General features: G+C 33.9%; 1 protein-coding gene across 1 annotated transcript in view; it reads right to left on the bottom strand.

Annotated features, from left to right (window-relative positions):
* The window catches only part of LOC136026953 (uncharacterized), a 280140-nt gene that overhangs the window by 91345 nt on the left and 167986 nt on the right, over positions 1 to 20809 (bottom strand). The window contains exons 12-13 of the mRNA XM_065703812.1: positions 18861 to 19096; positions 4705 to 4791 (exon numbers count right to left, since the gene is read on the bottom strand). Of these exons, the coding sequence (XP_065559884.1) occupies positions 4705 to 4791; positions 18861 to 19096 (323 nt within the window). The remainder of the gene's footprint in view (positions 1 to 4704; positions 4792 to 18860; positions 19097 to 20809) is intronic.

Genomic DNA, 20809 nt, shown 5'->3' with positions numbered 1-20809 from the left:
CACAGACGGGACAAAATTGCTTAGGAGCGAACATATACGGTCCTTCCACCACTCAAGACAAGAACATTCATTAGAAAGAAATGTCCATCCCTGGAAAGGACAGGACCCAAGGTGGGAATTTTATTTTCCATGAGGTTTCGGAGATTTTTGAATAGACAACCCATGTTTTAGCATTAATAAAATAACTGATTGATTCATTGATTGATGTCTTTCTGTTTTGCAGCTCGTTCGATTTCATCGGCTTTCCTTGTAGCAAGCTGGGTTCTGTCCTAGTGAATGAGTCTGTTCTGCACTTCACTGAGCCTTCGATATGTGGTCATGTCCCCAAGAAGTCTTGCCTTCCGTCTGTGCTCAATGACTTGCAGTCTTTCATTAGTTAGCCATGATCTCTTTGTTTAACTCCTCTTTCCGCGCAGTAGTTGTGCTGCTTCACTGGTCTGCGATTTAAAATGCTTCCAGAGATCTTCACTGCTATTAAGTGAGCCAAGGGGCTCGAAGCGATTCGATATCTCGACACTGTACTTTTGGCGAGTATCTAGCTCCTTCAGTTTCTCAATATGTACAGTGACGGGTTTTCTTTCCGATCGTTGCGCATGGAGGCGAAGCTGGAAATCGGCGCACACAAGCCTGTGATCTGCGTTTCTGAGCTCTGCTTATCTGTAAATTCTACAGTTCCTTACCGATGATCTCCAGTGCTTGGAAATAATGACGTAGTCAATCATCTTTTTTGTGTGACCATCGTTGCAATACAACATGTACTGGTCGTTAGTTTTACGTTGTAAGTAGGTGTTTGTGATGCAAAGGCTGTGAGATTGGCACAGTTCAAGTAGGCAAAGCCCATTGTCGTTAAGTGGGTCGGGAGACACAAGACCAATTGTTTCGTGCCATACACCCATATCATCACGCGCTGTCTTATTGGAGTCGCAGAGGAGAACAGTTATATCGTGGAGGGCAGTGTTACGAGGCATCTAGACAAAACAGAGTAGAATCTCCCTTAGCCACATCATCAGAAGCATTGGTCGGGGCATAGCATACGATGACAATCATCTTGCCATGCTTGTGTCCAAAGCGGGCCTTTATTAATCTGTCAGATACGGCTTCGTATAAAATTAAGGCCTTTCTTGCAAGACTGTTTAGCGCAAGGCCAACGCCATTCCTTCTCGTGCTTCCTCCAGACCAGAGTAAGGAGTCACTGTTACCTATTCACTTTTCTCCGCTTCGGGTAAGACGAGTTTCTTTGAGTTCAGCAATCGGCACTTTAAGTTCTTTGGAGAGCTGGTTCTTTGACACAGGTGCATTCAGAGTAAAAACAATCGAAATGGCTTTAAGAAGCCTTCTTTGGTCCATAAGCTTTAACCTGCCAGTCTTTCTAACATCGTCATTATTTTCGTTGCCACGCGATGGTCAAGATCTTAAAAGGGAGTCCGGGTCCGAGGCAATGTTGTCACTTTTTGTAGCACTTAATTTTTGGGTGGAGGGTTGCTAGCCCAACCGACCATAGGCCTAGAATATAATTAAGAGTATGCTAAACCAAGGTACTGAGATTCCTGGGTTGGGCTCCACCCACCACATGAGGTTGCGGCCACCCTAATCGCAGTGTTTAGAAAGGGGAGAGACCCCATATCCGGATGCACACGGTCATCAGACAAAGTCTGCCTCATTCCCGAAGAACTCCATTCACCTAAAATATATTCGACTCTATCAATTTCATTAGAACTTTTTATGAAGTTTAAGTTTGTCTCTGAGACAAAAGTACCTTCGTGTCTCAAACTGTTTATTCTAGTCAAAAATATATCTTAAACAACCTAAATCAGGAAACTAGTTACGTCACATATTACCATTTCACCCTGTTAAAAACATTTGGGATTGCATCATTCCTCTCATAGGATCTTCGTCATATTTCATAACCTTCATTCGACTTTAATAATTTCATTAGAATATTTTAAGAAGGTTAGGGTTCATTTTTGAGGAAAAAATGTACCTTCACGTCTTAGTCAACGTCCTAGAGGTAAAAATATATCTTACGTAACTAGGAACAGTTAACAACGTTTGAGATTCTATCACTTTGCTCATAGTGTGGCTGCATTATTGCTAAAAATACATACGACTTCATTAATTTCGTTAGAACATTTCTAGAAGCATAGTTTTCAGTTTTGAGACAATATTAGCCTTCATGTCTCAAATGGTTTATTATGGACAAAAATATATCTCAAGCAACCTAACTCAGGAAAATAATTACTTCACAGTTCAACTCAAACCAAGTTAATATCATTTGAACCTGTTAAGAACATTAGGGTTTATATCATTTATCTAATAGGAACATTTTAATATTCCTTAACCTTTGTTCAACTTTGTCAATTTCGTTAGAACATTTTAAGAAGCTTAGGTTTCAGTTTTGAAATAAAATCTAACTTCATGTCTCAAACGATATCCTATATTTAAAAATGTATCTTAAGTAAATAGGACCAGTTACGTTGGAGCTAGTATCATTTCTCTCATAGGGCTGTTTTTATCAATCCTTAAAATATAAGATCTTATTAATTTCGTTAGAATATTTTAAGAAGCTTCGGTTTTACTTTTGAGAAAATACGTAACTTTATGTCTCCAACGGCTTATTACCATTAAAAAATATATCTCAAGAATCCTAAATCAGGAAGAAAGTTACGTCACAGTTCAGAATAAAACAGTTAAGATCATTTGATCCTGTTAAAAACATTTGGGCTAGTATCAGTTTTCTCATAGGACCGTCGTCATATTTCCTAACCTTGATTTGACTTTATTAATTTTGTTAGAAAATTTCAAGAAGCTTAGGTTTCAGCTTGGAGAAAAAATGTTTTGTTGTACGTGCATGTAATGTCATTGTAAGACATAAAAGGCTAAAGAAAAATAAAAAAAAACTAAGTAAAAAATAAGCAAAATGTCACTACAAACATTATTTTTCCAATAGAAAAAAAAAAAAAACGTCTAACATATGTATATGATCTTCATTTCGTATTTTGAAAATATCACAAGTGAACTTCTTTCATTGTAAGTATATTTAATATCATTTTAAAACATAAAATAAAAAGTAAAAAAATATGTACTCCAATAAAAGTTGAAAAAAATTCTCTTCAAAAAAGCTTCAAAGTTAAAAAAAAAAATTCAAAAAAGAAAAACAGGGGGAAGTGTTTGGAGAGATATGCATGACCCTCTAAAAAACAGAAGTTATTCCGTATATGAAAGGGGTTGTCCCCTCTTCAACACCTCTCTCTTAAGCTAAAGTTTTTATGTTTTCAAAAGTAGAGTTGCGACAAAGAGTCAAACTTTAGCGCAAAGAGCGGGGCGTTCAGGAGGGGACAACTCCTTTCATATACAGAATAATTTCTGTTCGTTTTAAGTTTTATGTCGCTCCTTACTTGTAGTTATGAAAACTTGTTTTTTATATATTTAATCTCTTTTAAAGGAGTGGGGAGCATAAGGTGGCTAAAGCAAAACGGCTAAAGCTAAAGGTGGCTAAAGCATAAGCTTGAATAAGACGAAAATCATCCTGATATAAAAGCTTGCATAGAAACTCCTATGTTTCAGATGGACTGCCACCTTTTAGTCCTAGCTCTTTAAACTAAAGTTTGGCTTGATTTCAATTGAAAAGACCATTTCCCTTTGAAACTTTAAATTAAATATGAAAACAATTTAAAGTAAATTACTCATTACTCATAAGACTAATAAAAAAATTTATGTTCCTAATTGTTTTTGCATTATAGTAAGTTTTCAGTAAGAACAAGGCAAGCTTACACGTAAATATCGATTTATGGAAGACTACAGCTCTCCTCATATTTTGTTCGGTAATTTCTGCTTACCATCATTCTTTGAAGTATTCATTACATTGAACTATTGATACCATTATGATCCCAAGTAATCTATAACTATAGTACTGTATGGAAACTACAAGTCTTTTTCGACCAAAGCTCTTCCCTGAGTATTCAGCACAGACCTTATTAGACAATCATGACAGTAGGGAAAATAATTAATAATTTTTTTGTGTGATTTTGGGTACTTTTTAGAATGACAATGAATGAATACCGAATCTCTTACTCCGACTGATTTCTGTCAGCATAGTTATTCAATATCGTTCAATAAATTCATAACCGAGAATTTAAGGAATGTGCCAAGTCAACTGCTCCTCATCGAACCCATACAAGGGCAAAGATGGAGTTGTCTCGGACAGCTACTGTAAACGGATAATTCCAGAATTTTCAAACCAGTAAATTTTGGTAACGCAAAGATCCGGCCTCAAATAAGGCCCAACGACCTAAGATTATTTTATGCTACCGGATTAAGAAGACATAATTATAGTCATAAGTTTCAGAAGTCCCTCTTCTTAGAAATTCTGAGCGTGCTGGACCATCCGGAGGTATTCTTTTATGTAACCGAATTATGAAGACAAAATTATGGTCACCAGTTTCAGAAGTCCCTCGTCTTGGATTTCCTGAGCCTTGTGGACCCATCCGGAGGCACAAAGGCTCTAAGGTCTAAACCAAAGATCTATAATTTCATGTAACAAAGTTATCTCGATTTAATTTTAAACAAAAGAACAGTTCATTCAAATGAATTTCAAAGTAAGAACATTTCAGATCTAGGGAGGCAATTCGAAAATTTGAACTTATACTACTATTCAGGCACATCAAACTCGCTGTAAAGTAAAAGAAACCGAAGATTAAATCTTACCGAACATCTGCAAATGTTGCATGAGGAACTTCTAGTAAATCTGCCAAAAGTTTGACGACTACAGCTCCTTGTTTCCAAGTTTTGAACCTGAAATTGATAGGAAAATCGATCGTAAGTATTAATGCCCTTTCCTTACTTTACTAAGTACATGAATTTCTCTTACTACAAGAAATATTATTCGAGAATCAAATAAGTAGAACTACAGACTGCGTAACTTGAAGCTGTTGATAGGAGTAAAGGAATTATGAAAACATTTTTTTAAAAGAAGATCATTTAGCTTAACTATGCTTGCGTCGATCAATAATGTTTAACTAAAAAACGATCCCGTTTAATCAGTTTTGTTAATTTTTGTATAAAACAAAATCTACCGGTAATGCTGACCTCCCTTTCATAGCCCTTCATCCAGGAAGTGCGATTGAGGGTCGGGGGCCAGCCATCCTGTGCTTTTGCACACCCTTCTTGTTTACTATCACCCAATTACTCCAGGTCCCCATTTAGAGCTGAGTTGACTCTGACTGAGCTTACAGGGTCACGCAATTGACCCCTTTCCAGCCAAAAAACCAGTGACACCGGGACTTGAGCTGCTGTTATGACGAACAAAAGATTTTAAACCTAGCGTGCTGACCGCTTGGCTACTAAATGAAAATACACAATAATTAAAAAAAAAATTGCATAGCCTGCTTATTCAAAACTATAATCCTTGGAAGTGTGGTCTTAAAGTTTTTAAATTTGTATACCTCATATTTTAGAATGTCTAATATTTTTTTCACATAATCTTTTGAACCCGAAAATAAAAGAGGAAAGCAAATGGAAATTAAAAGCGAAAATTTGGGTTTATTGACCCATAAGTATAAAAGTAAACTGAACTGTATAAGTATATAGACCTGTAAGAACAATTCGAGTGTAGATTTTGAATTTCTAAATGTACACGTTTTTGTATTCTTACGAGTTTATAGTCTTGAAAAATATTCTAGGAATACTAGTTTAAATAATGTAAACACAGTAAAAAAGTAATACATGTGATAAAACAATATTCTTTAAAATTGTATTTTTTATGGGAAAAAAACTTAACAAATAAATTGTATTGTATACAAACCGTTTTAAAATGTGCACCATTAAGAATGCCAAACTTGAATTTCGTATCTAAATTGATCGAGGAGAGGAGCTTCTAATACCAAAGTTTAGGTTTATTTGAAACCGTCATTAAAATGAACCCGGTGGCTTCACCGACGGGCCTTGGCACGGCTAAGCGACAGGCTTCTATAAATGGATTCTCACTCTCACTTGTCTTCTAACTGCTGACAATGTGATCCCCTTCTTGATGTCATAGCGTCACCTTAGGTTCGATACAACCAACTTTTCCTGATGAACTCCTCCTTAAATTTGTGACCTATTTAGATCATTTTTGTGGCCAAAAATGCCAATATGCCAGGTTTGAGGAAAAAATAAACTATAGAGCCAATTTCCAGGTATATGCCAATTTCCCGGTATATGCCAATTTCCAGGTATATGCCAATTTCCCGGTACGGCCACGCTGCAAGCCTGAATGTATTGATTCTCATTGTTGCTTGTCTTCTAATATCAACAATGTAAGCCTCTTTTTGATGCCATACCGCAATCATAGGTTCGATACAACCTCACTGGGAAAAATTCAAATTCTTTGTTAAAGTTACGACTTTTTTAGATCGTTTTGCGGCCAAAAATTCCATGTACAATTGTTGTTTTAAGAAAAAACAACAACTATATATCCGATTTCAAGGCCAGACCCCAGCACTGGGCATGTGACATGCTTGAATATATTGATTCTCGTTGTAAATAGCAGCCTCCAAATGAATGACCTTTTTTGCTGCTCTTTCTTCCGGAAAATAGAGGGTTCCCTAGGGAATAAATAAATAATATGACTTGTAATCATCAATCGCGCAGTTTATGGCATCCTTGTATCTTTGTAAATGGTTCGGCGCCACATTTTGTTGGCGTCAAAGACTGTAATGGCGCTGTTCTTCTAACGCAATATTTCTTTCATCTTAACCTTCATTTTTGACTCGTTTTGATTTTCACCGTTGCTTGTCTTCAAACAACACAATTCTTTGTTATTACTTCATTTTCGACACATTTAAAAAACAATTATCATTTGACCCCAGCTAAAAACCATTCCTCTTCAAAGATAAAAATACTTATTCATTTCCTGACATTATTTCGTTCTTGAACAATATCTAAATCCAATAATACGAATATCTTCTTTCATCTTATAATGACAGAACAGATGGGACTATATCAACTTTTTAAGCAATTCAATAAGTGCATAACTTAGAAAAAGAGACATAGTCTCGACAACAAGGGTGAAACAAGATACAACCTCTGCTCAATTAAAAAAAGTTCTCTTTCAAATGGAAATAAAGAGCGATATAAAAAAACTTAAAACTTATACCAAAGATAGATTACTTTAGTTATTAATGGGCTACCGCCTCTATCATTCCCCATCATTACGCATAGACAACTAGTTGTTCCTCGAAAAGATGTTAAGCCAGTAAAAATGTAACCAGCCGGTAATTGTAATCATTTTGTTCAGTGGCTAAAATTAAACACGAAAAAACTTTTTTAAATGAAAGTAATGAGTAAAACTAAAACTCAAGTGACTAGAAACTATCCCGCGTATAAGGGAGATGTTGCAGACTGTACAGCTGATAGTCAAAAACGTTTAGTCTAAAAAACTTCCTCTTAAAATCTCTGAACTGGAAATTATATTGTTTATAACAAAGGCAAGTAAAATGTAGGATAAAAAAAAAAAACAATTTTGTGTCACGTTATCTATGTATGAGGGAATTCCTTCTTCAAGCATTGAGGAGAAGCTTGAACTTTGGCATAGAGATGAGCAGGGGGTGAACATTACGGGAGGCAGTAGTTTCCATCATATACAGGAAATTTTATGCTATTTAAATTTTCTGCTATATTTAATAGTATAATTGAATAAAACAAACATAATTGTATTAAACAAATGATCAAATATATATATATATATATATATATATATATATATATATATATATATATATATATATATATATATATATATATATATATAGATATAGATATATATATATATATATATATATATATCTATATATATAAAAATAAGTTGTCTGTGTGTGGATCTGTGGATGGATCAGATGACGTCATGTTTGTTCGCATATGACTTCTGAATTATTTCACACTAATACAAAAGAAGAAAAAAACTAAAAAAGGTAAAAACTACAAAAAAAACTAAAAAGAAAAAAAAACTGAAAAAGCTAAAAAACTAAAAAAAACTAAAAAAAAGGTAAAAATCTAATAACTAAAAAAAAACTGAAAAAAATAAAAAAAGGCAAAAACTACAAAAAAAATAAAAACTAATAAAAAAACTAAAAAAGCTAAAAAACTAAAAAAACTAAAAAAACTAAAAAAAGGTAAAAAACTAAAAAAACTAAAAACTAAAAAAGAAAAAACTAAAAAAAAGGAAAAAACTGAAAAATAAGAGAAAAAGAAAACTAAAAAAATATTAATAAATATAAAAAATATAAATATAAATATAATATAAATTAGCAATCAACAAAGCACCGAGACACAAATGACGACCGGGACACAGGAAGTATAAATGATGACCAGGACATAAGTAAAAAAAAAAACTAAAAAAACTAAAAAAATGGTAAAAACTACAAAAAAACTAAAAACTAATAAAAAAACTAAAAAATCTAAAAATCTAAATAAACTAAAAAAGAAAAAAAAGAAAAAAGGAAAAAAATAAAGGAAAAAAACAAAACTAAAAAACGAATGTATATACAGACCGGGACACCGGGATACAAATGACGACCGGGACACAGGGAATATAAATGACGACCGGGACACAGGGACACAACTACAATGGGGACGCCGGGGGGCACAGGGGGATATAAATGACGACCGGGACACCGGGACACGAGGAATATAAATGACGCCCTGGACACTCAAAGAGAAATCACAGACTGGAACACCGGGACACAAATGACGACCGGGACACAGGGAACATAAATGACGACCGGGACACAGGGACATAACTACAAAGGGGACGCCGGGGTGCACAGGGGGATATAAAAATGACGATGGCGACTCAGGGAATGGTCGATTAGCAATCACCATCAACAAAGCTCAAGGGCAATCATTAGAATCATGAGGTATAGATCTGAATACGGATTGTTTTCCCATGGACCATTATATGTTGCATGTTCAAGAGTCGGTAAACCTGACAATCTATTTATATGCACAGACAATGGGACAGCAAAGAATGTTGTATATTCGCAAGTTTTACGTAGCTAAAAACATATATATATATATATATATATATATATATATATATATATATATATATATATATATATATATATATATATATATATATATATATATATATATATATATATCTATCTATCTATATATATAAAAATAAGTTGTCTGTCTGTCTGTGGATGGATCAAGTGACGTCACCTGAAAAAACTGGATCAGGTGACGTCAAAACTGAAAAAACTAAAAAAGGCAAAAACTACAAAAAAAACTAAAAACTAATAAAAAAAATAAAAAAGCTAAAAAACTAAAAAAACAAAAAAAAGGCAAAAACTACAAAAAAAACTAAAAACTAATAAAAAAGCTAAAAAACTAAAAAAACTAAAAAAAGGCAAAAACTACAAAAAAAACTAAAAACTAATAAAAAAAAATAAAAAAGCTAAAAAACTAAAAAAACTAAAAAAACTAAAAAAAAGGTAAAAAACGAAAAAAACTAAAAACTAAAAAAAACTAAAAAAAAAGGAAAAAACTGAAAAATAAGCTAAAATAAAGGTAAAAACCAATAAAAAACTAAAAAAAAAACTGAAAAAACTAAAAAAAGGCAAAAACTACAAAAAAAAACTAAAAACTAATAAAAAAAGTAAAAAAGCTAAAAAACTAAAAAAACTAAAAAAACTAAAAAAAGGTAAAAAACTAAAAAAAATAAAAAATAAAAAAAAACTAAAAAAAAGGAAAAAACTGAAAAATAAGCTAAAATAAAGGTAAAAACCAATAAAAAACTAAAAAGAAAAAAAGGAAAAAACTAAAAAAAATTTTTATCTAAAAAACTAAAAAAAACTAAAAAAGGTAAAAACTAAAAGAACTAAAAAAGAAAAAAATAAATGACGAAACTCAAAGAGAAAGCGACCAGGACAAAAGGAATGTTCGATTAGCAATCAACAAAGCACCGGGACACAGGGAGTATAAATGACGACCAGGACATAAGTAAAAAAAAAAAACTATCTATATATATAAAAATAAGTTGTCTGTGGATCTGTGGATCGTGGATCAGGTGACGTCACCTGAAAAAACTGGATCAGGTGACGTCAAAACTGAAAAAACTAAAAAAAGGCAAAAACTACAAAAAAAACTAAAAACTAATAAAAAAAAATAAAAAAGCTAAAAAACTAAAAAAACTAAAAAAAGGCAAAAACTACAAAAAAAACTAAAAACTAATAAAAAAGCTAAAAAACTAAAAAAACTAAAAAAAGGCAAAAACTACAAAAAAAACTAAAAACTAATAAAAAAAATAAAAAAGCTAAAAAACTAAAAAAAACTAAAAAAACTAAAAAAAGGTAAAAAACTAAAAAACTAAAAACTAAAAAAAACTAAAAAAAAGGAAAAAACTGAAAAATAAGCTAAAATAAAGGTAAAAACCAATAAAAAACTAAAAAAAAAACTGAAAAAACTAAAAAAAGGCAAAAACTACAAAAAAACTAAAAACTAATAAAAAAAGTAAAAAAGCTAAAAAACTAAAAAAACTAAAAAAAGTAAAAAAACTAAAAAAAGGTAAAAAACTAAAAAAAATAAAAAATAAAAAAAAAACTAAAAAAAAAGGAAAAAACTGAAAAATAAGCTAACATAAAGGTAAAAACCAATAAAAAACTAAAAAGAAAAAAAGGAAAAAACTAAAAAAAATTTTCATCTAAAAAACTAAAAAAAACTAAAAAAGGTAAAAACTAAAAGAACTAAAAAAGAAAAAAATAAATGACGACACTCAAAGAGAAAGCGACCAGGACAAAAGGAATGTTCGATTAGCAATCAACAAAGCACCGGGACACAGGGAGTATAAATGACGACCAGGACATAAGTAAAAAAAAAAATTAACAAAACTAAAAAGAAGTTAAAAACTACAAAAAAACTAAAAAGAAAAAAAAACTAAAAACTAATAAAAAAACTAAAAAATCTAAAAATCTAAATAAACTAAAAAAGAAAAAAAAAGGAAAAAAATAAAGGAGAAAAACAAAACTAAAAAACGAATGTATATACAGACCGGTACACCGGGATACAAATGACGACCGGGACACAGGGAATATAAATGACGACCGGGACACAGGGACACAACTACAACGGGGACACCGAGGGAAACAGGGGGATATAAATGACGACCGGGACAAAAAAACTAAAAAGAAAAAAAAACTAAAAACTAATAAAAAAAACTAAAAAATCTAAAAATCTAAATAAGCTAAAAAAGAAAAAAAAAGGAAAAAAATAAAGGAGAAAAACAAAACTAAAAAACGAATGTATATACAGACCGGGACACCGGGATACAAATGACGACCGGGACACAGGGAATATAAATGACGACCGGGACACAGGGACACAACTACAACGGGGACACCGGGGGAAACAGGGGGATGTAAATGACGACCGGGACACCGGGACAGGGAATGGTCGATTAGCAATCACCATCAACAAAGCTCAAGGGCAATCATTAGAATCATGAGGTATAGATCTGAATACAGATTGTTTTCCCATGGACCATTATATGTTGCATGTTCAAGAGTCGGTAAACCTGACAATCTATTTATATGCAAAGACAATGGGACAGCAAAGAATGTTGTATATTCGCAAGTTTTACGTAGTTAAAACTATATATATATATATATATATATATATATATATATATATATATATATATATATATATATATATATATATATATATATATATATATATATATATATATATATATATATATATATATTCACAGGTGGGACATAGGGACACAACTACAATGGCGCGTAACTATTATGGCGCGTAACGACTTACGCGCGCGGGGGGGCTTGGGGTGGCGCGAAGCGCCACCCCAACAGCTAGTATATATATATATATATATCTATCTATATTCACAGGTGGGACATAGGGACACAACTACAATGGCGCGTAACTAATATGGCGCGTAACGACTTACGCGCGCGGGGGGGCTTGGGGGGGGCGCGAAGCGCCCCCACCAACTAGGTGTCGGGGTGGCGCGAAGCGCCACCCCAACAGCTAGTATATATATATATATATATATATATATATATATATATATATATATATATATATATATATATAAATGTAGTATCCGTCTGTTACATTATCGTTATTACCGTTACACGGGCTCAAAAAACTGAGGATCTTTTTAAATTTTATTAAATTGATTAAAATGTAAAAAACTGGTGATTGCACAAATATTTCAATATATTTTGACAAAGGATTATAGCAATTAGAAAAGCTTAAAACAGAAAACAAAAAGTTTGAAATTTAGTAGAAACTTTGACGTTATATTATAACAGCTAACAGATAAATGACAAAAAGAAATTATTATTAAATTGCTTAAAATGTAAAAAACTGGGGATTGCAGAAATATTCCTCTATATTTTGACAATGGATTAAAGCAATTCGAAAATCTTAAAACAGAAAACTAACCCAATTTACGTCATCAATTTGATCCAAAAATTACATAGCGTTGCCGGGACCCAGAACACAAGGGACAATACGAATCCATATATAGATTAAAATGATATTTCAAGCGTAAGTAAATCCCTATCAATGAACAAATAAGACGCAAAACAAATAGAAATTCGAAGTAAATAACCAAGTCAAACTGAAACAAGCAGAAAGTACCGCAAAGAGAAGTAGGGCTAACACCCAATATGCCTTCTGAAGACCAGAACGTAATTTGCACTTTCCTTAAAACAAACACATTTTAAACGTTTTGTCTTTTATAACGTTAATTAATCCGGAATTTTTTAGAATGAATATAAGTACTGTCAATCCATGTTCATTTTGTTCTTTTCAGTAATCTTGCTTGTTATGGTTATTTTTTTTTATGTTCTGAGAGATAGAAACAGATAGCTAGAAATAAAAATTGCTTTCAGTAAAATTCAAATTAACTTCTGGTCTTAATGGTAGAACAGGGGGTGTTAATTCTACTCATATTTGTGGTAGTTTCTGCTTGTTTTAAGTTTGACTTGATTATTTAGTTTTAATTTCTATTTGTTTTGGATTTTGTTTATTTATTGATAGCATTTACAGTCGTTTTACACTTGAAATATTATTTGAATTTACTTCTGATTGTTTTTGGTTTAATGTAGCTCTGTACTTTTCTTTGAAAAAAATTTCTTCTTTGGAAAAAGGTTTTAAAATTAATTTAGATAAGTGGTTTTTACTACACTTCTATTTTGTCAAAATATCAGTCCATGGAGTAAATTTCAATTTAATTTCTGTTTGTTTTCAGAATTGTATTTCAAGTTAGCCTAAATACAAACGTCTTCCATGCACCTCAACAATCTGCTCTTAACGCTAAATTAATTTCAGAAACGTCTTCCATGCAGCGTGTAAACGTCTTTAAAAAAATTAACGTGCACCTCAACAATCTGCTCTTAACGCTATAATTTCAAAACATCTTGCATGCAACGTGCAAGCGTCTTCCAAAAAAAAACAAAAAAAAAACAATAAAATCAAAACGTCTTCTATGCACCTCCATAATCTGCTCTTAACGCTAACATAATTTCAAAAACATCTTCCATACAACGTGCAAACGTCTTATAAAAAAAGCAAGACGTCTTCAATGCAGCTCAACAATCTGCTCTTAACGCAAAAATCCAATTTTCTCATCAAAATACTTCAATTTTTGAAACTGCAAAAACTTCCAACTGCAAAAACTTTCCACAAAAACTTCCGATTCCTCAATAAAAGAAAATCTCTTTTTAACTGTATTTAAAAATATTTTGTTTGCTTTAAGAAATTAAATTTTCACTTTCATATACTTTGACGGGCAATTAGTCAAAGTAGTTAATTCCATTTAAGAGTTAGCTAAATTTGTTGCCAGGCGCGTCAATTGGTGAGAGGGGTTGGGGATAAATGTCGTCGTATATTTTCAGGCTTCCCCTGCACCATATTTTGAAAATAAGTTTTTTATGTTTTCATTTGAAAATACTCTTGTGTGTAAAACAGGCCATTCGCGTTATTTTGGAAATTCCCCTTGAATTTATTCTATCTGATATGATGCAAAAAAAAAAATTGCTTTAATCAGAAATGGGATTTTTAAGAGTTCAATTATGAATTATTTTATATACAATTTATGTTTTTAAATGGCTTCAGGCCGTCGCCCATGGAAGGACGAGGATTAGTTTGCCACGAGAAATATAGGTTTTGCATATTTGTATTTGTCTCATTGGAATATCTGTTTTTAACAATCAGTCTCGCATCATGTTTTGTCATGACAAGTCCTAGTCCAAGAAGACAGTGAGGGGCTAAGCTACCCTTCAATGAATTCTAATCTATATAAAATGTGCTACAGCTTCAAAATTCAAATAGTTCGTTGTAACAAACTGTATGTAAGGACCGATGCGACTCTCTAAAAAAGTGGAACCTTGACATCAATAGATACATCAAAAGACTGGACAGATAATGCTGAATCCAAATTCGTAAAATTCATTGAGTTTAGTACTATCCATCAAAAGCTAAGAGCCTGAGAAAATTTTCCTGATTTTCGAATCAGGGGAAAACACCCTCTAAAGGTAAAGTAATCTAAATCAAAGTCACACCATCATATTAAGGGTATTATAGAACCCTAGTGTAGACGTTTCGAGGTCCCATCTGCAAAACTGTGGGATTTTGTATTTTTTTTGCTAGAATAAAAATCACAGATTTATGTTTTTTCCCAGGGATGATCAAATTAAATTAATGGTCTTAGAAAATCGGGAGAGGGCTCATTTGAGCAGAAATTGAAAGTTCGATTGCTTTTTTAAATGACTAAAATTATCAAAAGGCACCTAGTCCCACTTCTACTTCCCTTTCTTCCCCAAAGTCATCCCATCAAAATTTTGATATAGTCATTTTGTTGAACAGCGATTCCCTCAGGAGAAGATGCAGGTGCGTGTTACATTATAGATTTTCATAGCACACATATCCCTGGATTCCACGACAGCCCATAACATCTCTATCCCTGAATTCCACGATCACCCTATCCCTGGATTCCATGACAGCCCTAGTTTTAACAACATCCCTATCCCGCCATTCAACAACATCTCTATCCCTGGATTCCACGACATCCATACTTTTAACAACATTCCCACCATGCAATTCCAGAACATCCCTATCCCTGGATTTGATGACATCCCTACCCCGTAATTCCAACGACAGCCAGCAGGTGCATGTTTCGTCATAGGTTTTCATAAACACATATCCATGGATTCTATGACAGCCCTGCTTTTAAAGACATCCCTGTCCCGTCATGCCGATGACAGCCAGCAGGTGCATGTTACGTCATAGGTTTTTATAATACACATATACATGGATTCTATGAGAGTCCTACTTTTGAACACATTCCTATCCCGTCATTCCGACAACAGTCCTAGTTTTAAACACTTCCCTATCCTGTCAATTCCGACGACAGCCAGCAGGTGTATATTACATCATAATGCAGGTCTACTTTTAGTTTTTACATAATAGGGTTTGGGATTATACATAATAGGACTTGTTAGAGACCATTGTTCAAGCAGGAAAATCCTGGATGTAACTGAGGAGGACACATACATTGATGTTACGTAATAACGGTACGCACGTGGGATGTGACGCAGTCTTGCGTGCCTTGCTAGATTTATCGGGGAAGACATAATCCTGTCGACATATATATAGTCGGAATGATGGGATAGAGATGTCATATCCAGGGATAAGGATGTTGTGGAATGGCGGGATAGGGAATGTTGTTAAAAGTAGGGCTGTCGTAGAATCCAGGGATAGGAATGTTGTTGAATGGCGGGGACTGTCGTGGAATCCAGGGATAGGGATGTTATTAAAACTAGGGCTGTCATGGAATTCAGGGATATGTGTGTCATGGAGACGTAACATGCGCCTGCATCTTGTCCTGAGGGAATTGCCGTTCAACATAAATCATTAAAGGAAGAAAGGAGTAGTGGCTAAAGGTGTGTTCAAAACAATCTTGGGGCTACTACCGATAAATAAGATCCGTTACTTTAGGCAATACAAGGTCATAGAGTCATTTTCTTCGATCAGAGTCATTTTCTTAGATCATAACATTATCTCAAGTCATTTTCGTAGGTCAGTTTCTTTTATATTTTGCTTTTTTTTAATAGAAAAACTACCTTGAAATGTTTACATGAAACCAGGTTTTGCCTTGATGTTCCCGGGGCTGAAAATGGTACAGGATGGGGTCCAATTACCCTTCAAACACATTCTATTCTCAAAAAGAAACCTAGAACGTATGATTTCTGTCCGAAAGAGACATTGATCCTGATTTTGCGACCACTGCTTCGATATGATTGTACAATATGATATGATATGATAGGAAAAACAAAACAAAACAAGAGCTAAGAGCTCCTATGGCACTTGTGACGAGGTCGGAAGAGCCGAGAGCTGATATGGCATGAGCTCTAGCAAAATTATAAGAATAAATAGATTGATTTAAAAGGAAAATCAGAGGGTTAATGCCGGTTAGGATTTAAAATAAGAGTTCTGAGAAACGAAGTCCTTCTAAATATCAAAATTCAATAAGATCCGATCATCCACTCGTAAGTTAAAAAACCTCAATTTTTCTAATTTTTCTCTCCCTTCAGCCCCCCCCCCAGATGGTCGAATCGGGTCAAACGACTTTATCAAGTAAATTTGTGCAGGTCCCTGACACACCTACCAATTTTCATCGTCCTACCAAGTCCAGAAGCACCGAACTCGCCAAAGCACTGGAGTCCTCCCCCTCTTTACTCCCCCAAAGAGAGTGGATCCAGTCCAGTTACGTAAATCACATATCTACGACACTTGCTCATTCTACCCACCAAATTTCATCCCGATCTCTCCACTCTAAGCGTTTTCCAAGATTTCCGGTTCCCCCTCCAACTCGCCCCAATGTCACCACATCTGGTATGGATTTAAAATAAGAGCTCTGAGACATGAGTTCCTCCTAAATATCAAATTTCATTAAGATCCGGTCACCATTCTGAAGTTAAAAATAACTCAATTTTTCCAATTTTTCCAAAATTACACCCTCCAGCTTCTGCAAAGAGAGCAGATTCAGCCCGTTATGTCAACCAAGTATCTAGGACTTTTACTTATTCTTCCCACAAAGTTTCATCCCAATCTCTCCACTCTAATCGTTTTCCAAGATTTCCCACTTCCCCCTCCAACTCCCCCAATATCACCGGATAGGGTCGGAGTTTAAAATAAGAGCTCTGAGGCACGAGCTCCTTCTAAATATCAGATTTAATTAAGATTCGATCACTCATTCGTAAGTTAAAAATACCTAATTTTTTTAATTTTTTCTCTCCCTCCAGCCCCCAAGAGGGTCGAATTAGGGAACAACTATTATACATCCTGGCATCTGGTATGGATTTAAGACAAGAGCTCTAAAGCACAGAAATCTGTGTTACGAGGTCCTTCTAAATATAAAATTTCATTAAGATCCGATCACTCCTTCGTAAGTTAAAATACCTCATTTTTTAATTTTTCAGAATTAACCCTCCCCCCAAATCCCCCAAAGAGAGCAGATCCGTTCCGGTAATGTCAATCACGTATCTAGGACTTGTGCTTATTTTTCACACCAAGTTTCATCTCGATCCCTCTACTCAAAGCGTTTTCCAAGATTTTAGGTTTCCCTTCCAACTCCCCCCATTGTTACCGGATCCGATTGGGATTTAAAACAAGAGCTCTAAGAAATGATGTACTTCTAAATATCAAATTTCATTAAGATCCGATCACCCGGTTGTAAGTTAAAAATACTTCATTTTTTCTATTTTTTCCGAATTAACCGTCCCGCCCCACTCCCTCCCAGATGGTCGAACCGGGGAAACGACTATTTCTAATTCAATTTGGTCTAGTCTCTGATACGCGTGCCAAATTTCATCGTCCTAGCATATCTGGAAGTGTCTAAACTAGGAAAACCGGGACAGACAGACCGACAGACCGACAGAATTTACGATCACATTATGTCACTTGGTAAATATCAAGTACCATAAAAACTAACAAACAAATAGTCAAACACACCGTGACACCTGTGACAAAAAATATAAATTTATTATTTTTATAGCAGATTTAGAGATTAAATCAGGGGTTTGTAGGCAATCAGAATGCGAAGGTGCAATTACCTTTGGGGTGCTTACCTCTTTTTTCTGGAAGGGTTGTACATAGTTAGCAAAGTTAACAAGTGTGTACGAAGTTAAGTTAACAAATATTATTGAATATCTTTACTCAATGAATTTGGCATATTTGGAATCGCCATAAAAAAGACCAGTTTTGTGTAAATGCGCATCTGATGAGACAAAAAAAATTGGCTGTCACAGTGCTATTGGAAGCCCTTGGAAACACACTGCTTGACACAGCTGGTTTTTGGCAGACTCAAGAGAGCAATCCCTAAGGGGATCAGAGATATGCTTCAGTTGTTTTCTAAGAACGCCACTGACAGCAGCGTGATGTTGAAAAAAAATTATACGAAGCTAAATTTGGGTCCTCTTGAACATCTGGTCCAGCACGAAGTGAGAAGGCCCAAGATTTTTGGATCTCGTATAGGGAATAAAATACAATAAACTTTTATCTCTTTTAGATTCTCTCTCTTTCTCTTTTTTCTGTTTCTATCTTGTCTCACTCTTTCTCTGTCTCTTCTTTAAATACTACATCCAACGGATTTATCCCTGATGAAATCTAACTACCATCAATTGGGTTTTAGCCTATTCTGTTACAAATAGAGCTCCATGTTTTTGTTAGCTGACCACACTAGCATGTCACAGGACTAACACCCCTGTTGCTTAAAACAGTTCAGTCTATAATCTGAAAACATTTAAAGCAATTGTGAAGTTTCTATAGTAATTATATACAATTTTTACCTGTCCTTCACAACAATAAATACATAGTCAGTATCAACAACATTGTATCGATTCAAGCTGTCATCTTCTGTTGTCAAGGGTATGATAGTTGTTAGGCCAAGGCGATCCAGTTCTGAGCGTCGAGCTTCATGAACATTAAGGCCTTGGAGTGCTGCTAATCGAGAAAAGCTGGAGAGTTTCTTGCTTTCTTCTAATAACAATGGCTCTGATTGAGAATCAGGATTCAAGGTTGTTATCTAAGAGAAAAAAGAAAGTCTCTTAAATGGGTAGATCAGGCTAATCCAGGTATAAATTCCAAAATTTTTGCATTATATTCTCTAAAGTATGTTTTCTTCCAGTAGCACCAACTGAGGGAAGACAGGTTTCTTTTTTTTATCCCGTCCCACATAGACATCAAAAACTACCTTTTTTGGTATTTTCATTGAAAAATATCCTTTTATACGGTGTTTTCATTCAAAAAATAGTGAAAAAAAAACAAAATTGCCCCTTTAGATTTTCAAAATAAAATTTTGCTCCCCACTCCCTGCATTTCTCTGAATTTACAAGACAGTTTTATTTTTTTCTTTCTTATTTTCTTCGCTTTTTTTCGCAGAGTACATATCTATAAACAAGCTTTAATATCTTCATGGCAACTGAAAATAGATTCTTGCTAGTTTTATTTTTTTTTTTTTGTTCTTTTTCTATGTAGCTTCATACTAGTTGGGTAGCCTTATTTTTTGATAAGGACTATTTTAATGAATAAATATATCAGCCTAAAAAAGGAGACCTTCTCCGATTTAAGTACTCATTCAATTCATCTCGAGTACCTCTCATAGAACGTTTGAAAACTTCGGCCAAAAACAGTTTCTGAGGCTTATTGCAATGTGCTAAATCTGTGCAAGCCAAATGTGCAACCATGCGACGTCCTATGGCTATTAATTCTATTGAACAAATAGTTTTTAATGAAAATATGTTTGTTTTTATAGATGGTGTTTATTTTCAGGGACGAATTGCCCGTCAGTACGGCCTCTGAGGCTGATAGGGTATATCAATACTCTTTAAATAGCTCTTATGATTTTGGATCGATATTACTTCGGCACGGTTCTGGCCAGAATTACTGTTCTACAGACGATGATACTGGAATGTGGCAATTGTGAATTTATTGCGCACTTTAAAGATACAAACTCAAAAGTGGAGTAATGAAAAAAAAGAAAAAAGGAAAAAACAACAAGGACATACCATTGATAAATGCTAATAAAGAAAAAAAAAACACTATTCAATAAAGTATTGATAAAAAATTAGAGGGTGTTTTTTACCCAACTATGCCGAAACTCCCGAATTCTTTTCTTCCGAAAATTCCGGTCCTTTAAAGGAACTCTCTTTTAATAATAAACTAAGGATTATGAACGATCACAGGCATGGCTATCCTTCTATAGATATACGTTGAATTCCACTGCATGATTTCCATCGAAACCTACCCGTTTTCGGTAATGCTCGTTCAATTCCGTTGCCCGTTCAATTCCTATTTCTAAAACTATTAAATTTTCAAGTGCTCATAGCTTTTGATGAGCAACTTTAAAACTACAACATTTAACATATTTAGAGTAATAAATATTTAGAAATAATAGGTTTTTGTTGCGACATGTAATTTAAGTTTCGGTGTCGATTGACAAAAATAACTCCTCATTCAAGACTTGTTACAATTCATTGCTTATCCAAGGCTCTCTACAATTTGACCTCTTTCAACCCCCCCCCCTCCATTGTACAATTAAATTTACGTTACACAATATTTGAATAACAATGCTTTGAAAATGATATTCATCCCTGAAAAAGTGCATTACTCTGATTATCAAACAGTTCGTGGTAACGAACTGTAGTAAGGAGTGACCCGGCTCAATAGAAACCAGAACCCTAAAAAATGGAATTTTGATACCAGTAGCTACATCAAAAGAATCGCATTTTAATACTTA

Source organism: Artemia franciscana, chromosome 5 (assembly GCF_032884065.1).
Source record: "Artemia franciscana chromosome 5, ASM3288406v1, whole genome shotgun sequence".
Classification (NCBI taxonomy): Eukaryota; Metazoa; Arthropoda; class Branchiopoda; order Anostraca; family Artemiidae; genus Artemia; species Artemia franciscana.
The sequence above is the reverse complement of the archived record's forward strand: the minus strand, read 5'-3'. Positions and strand labels throughout refer to the sequence as shown.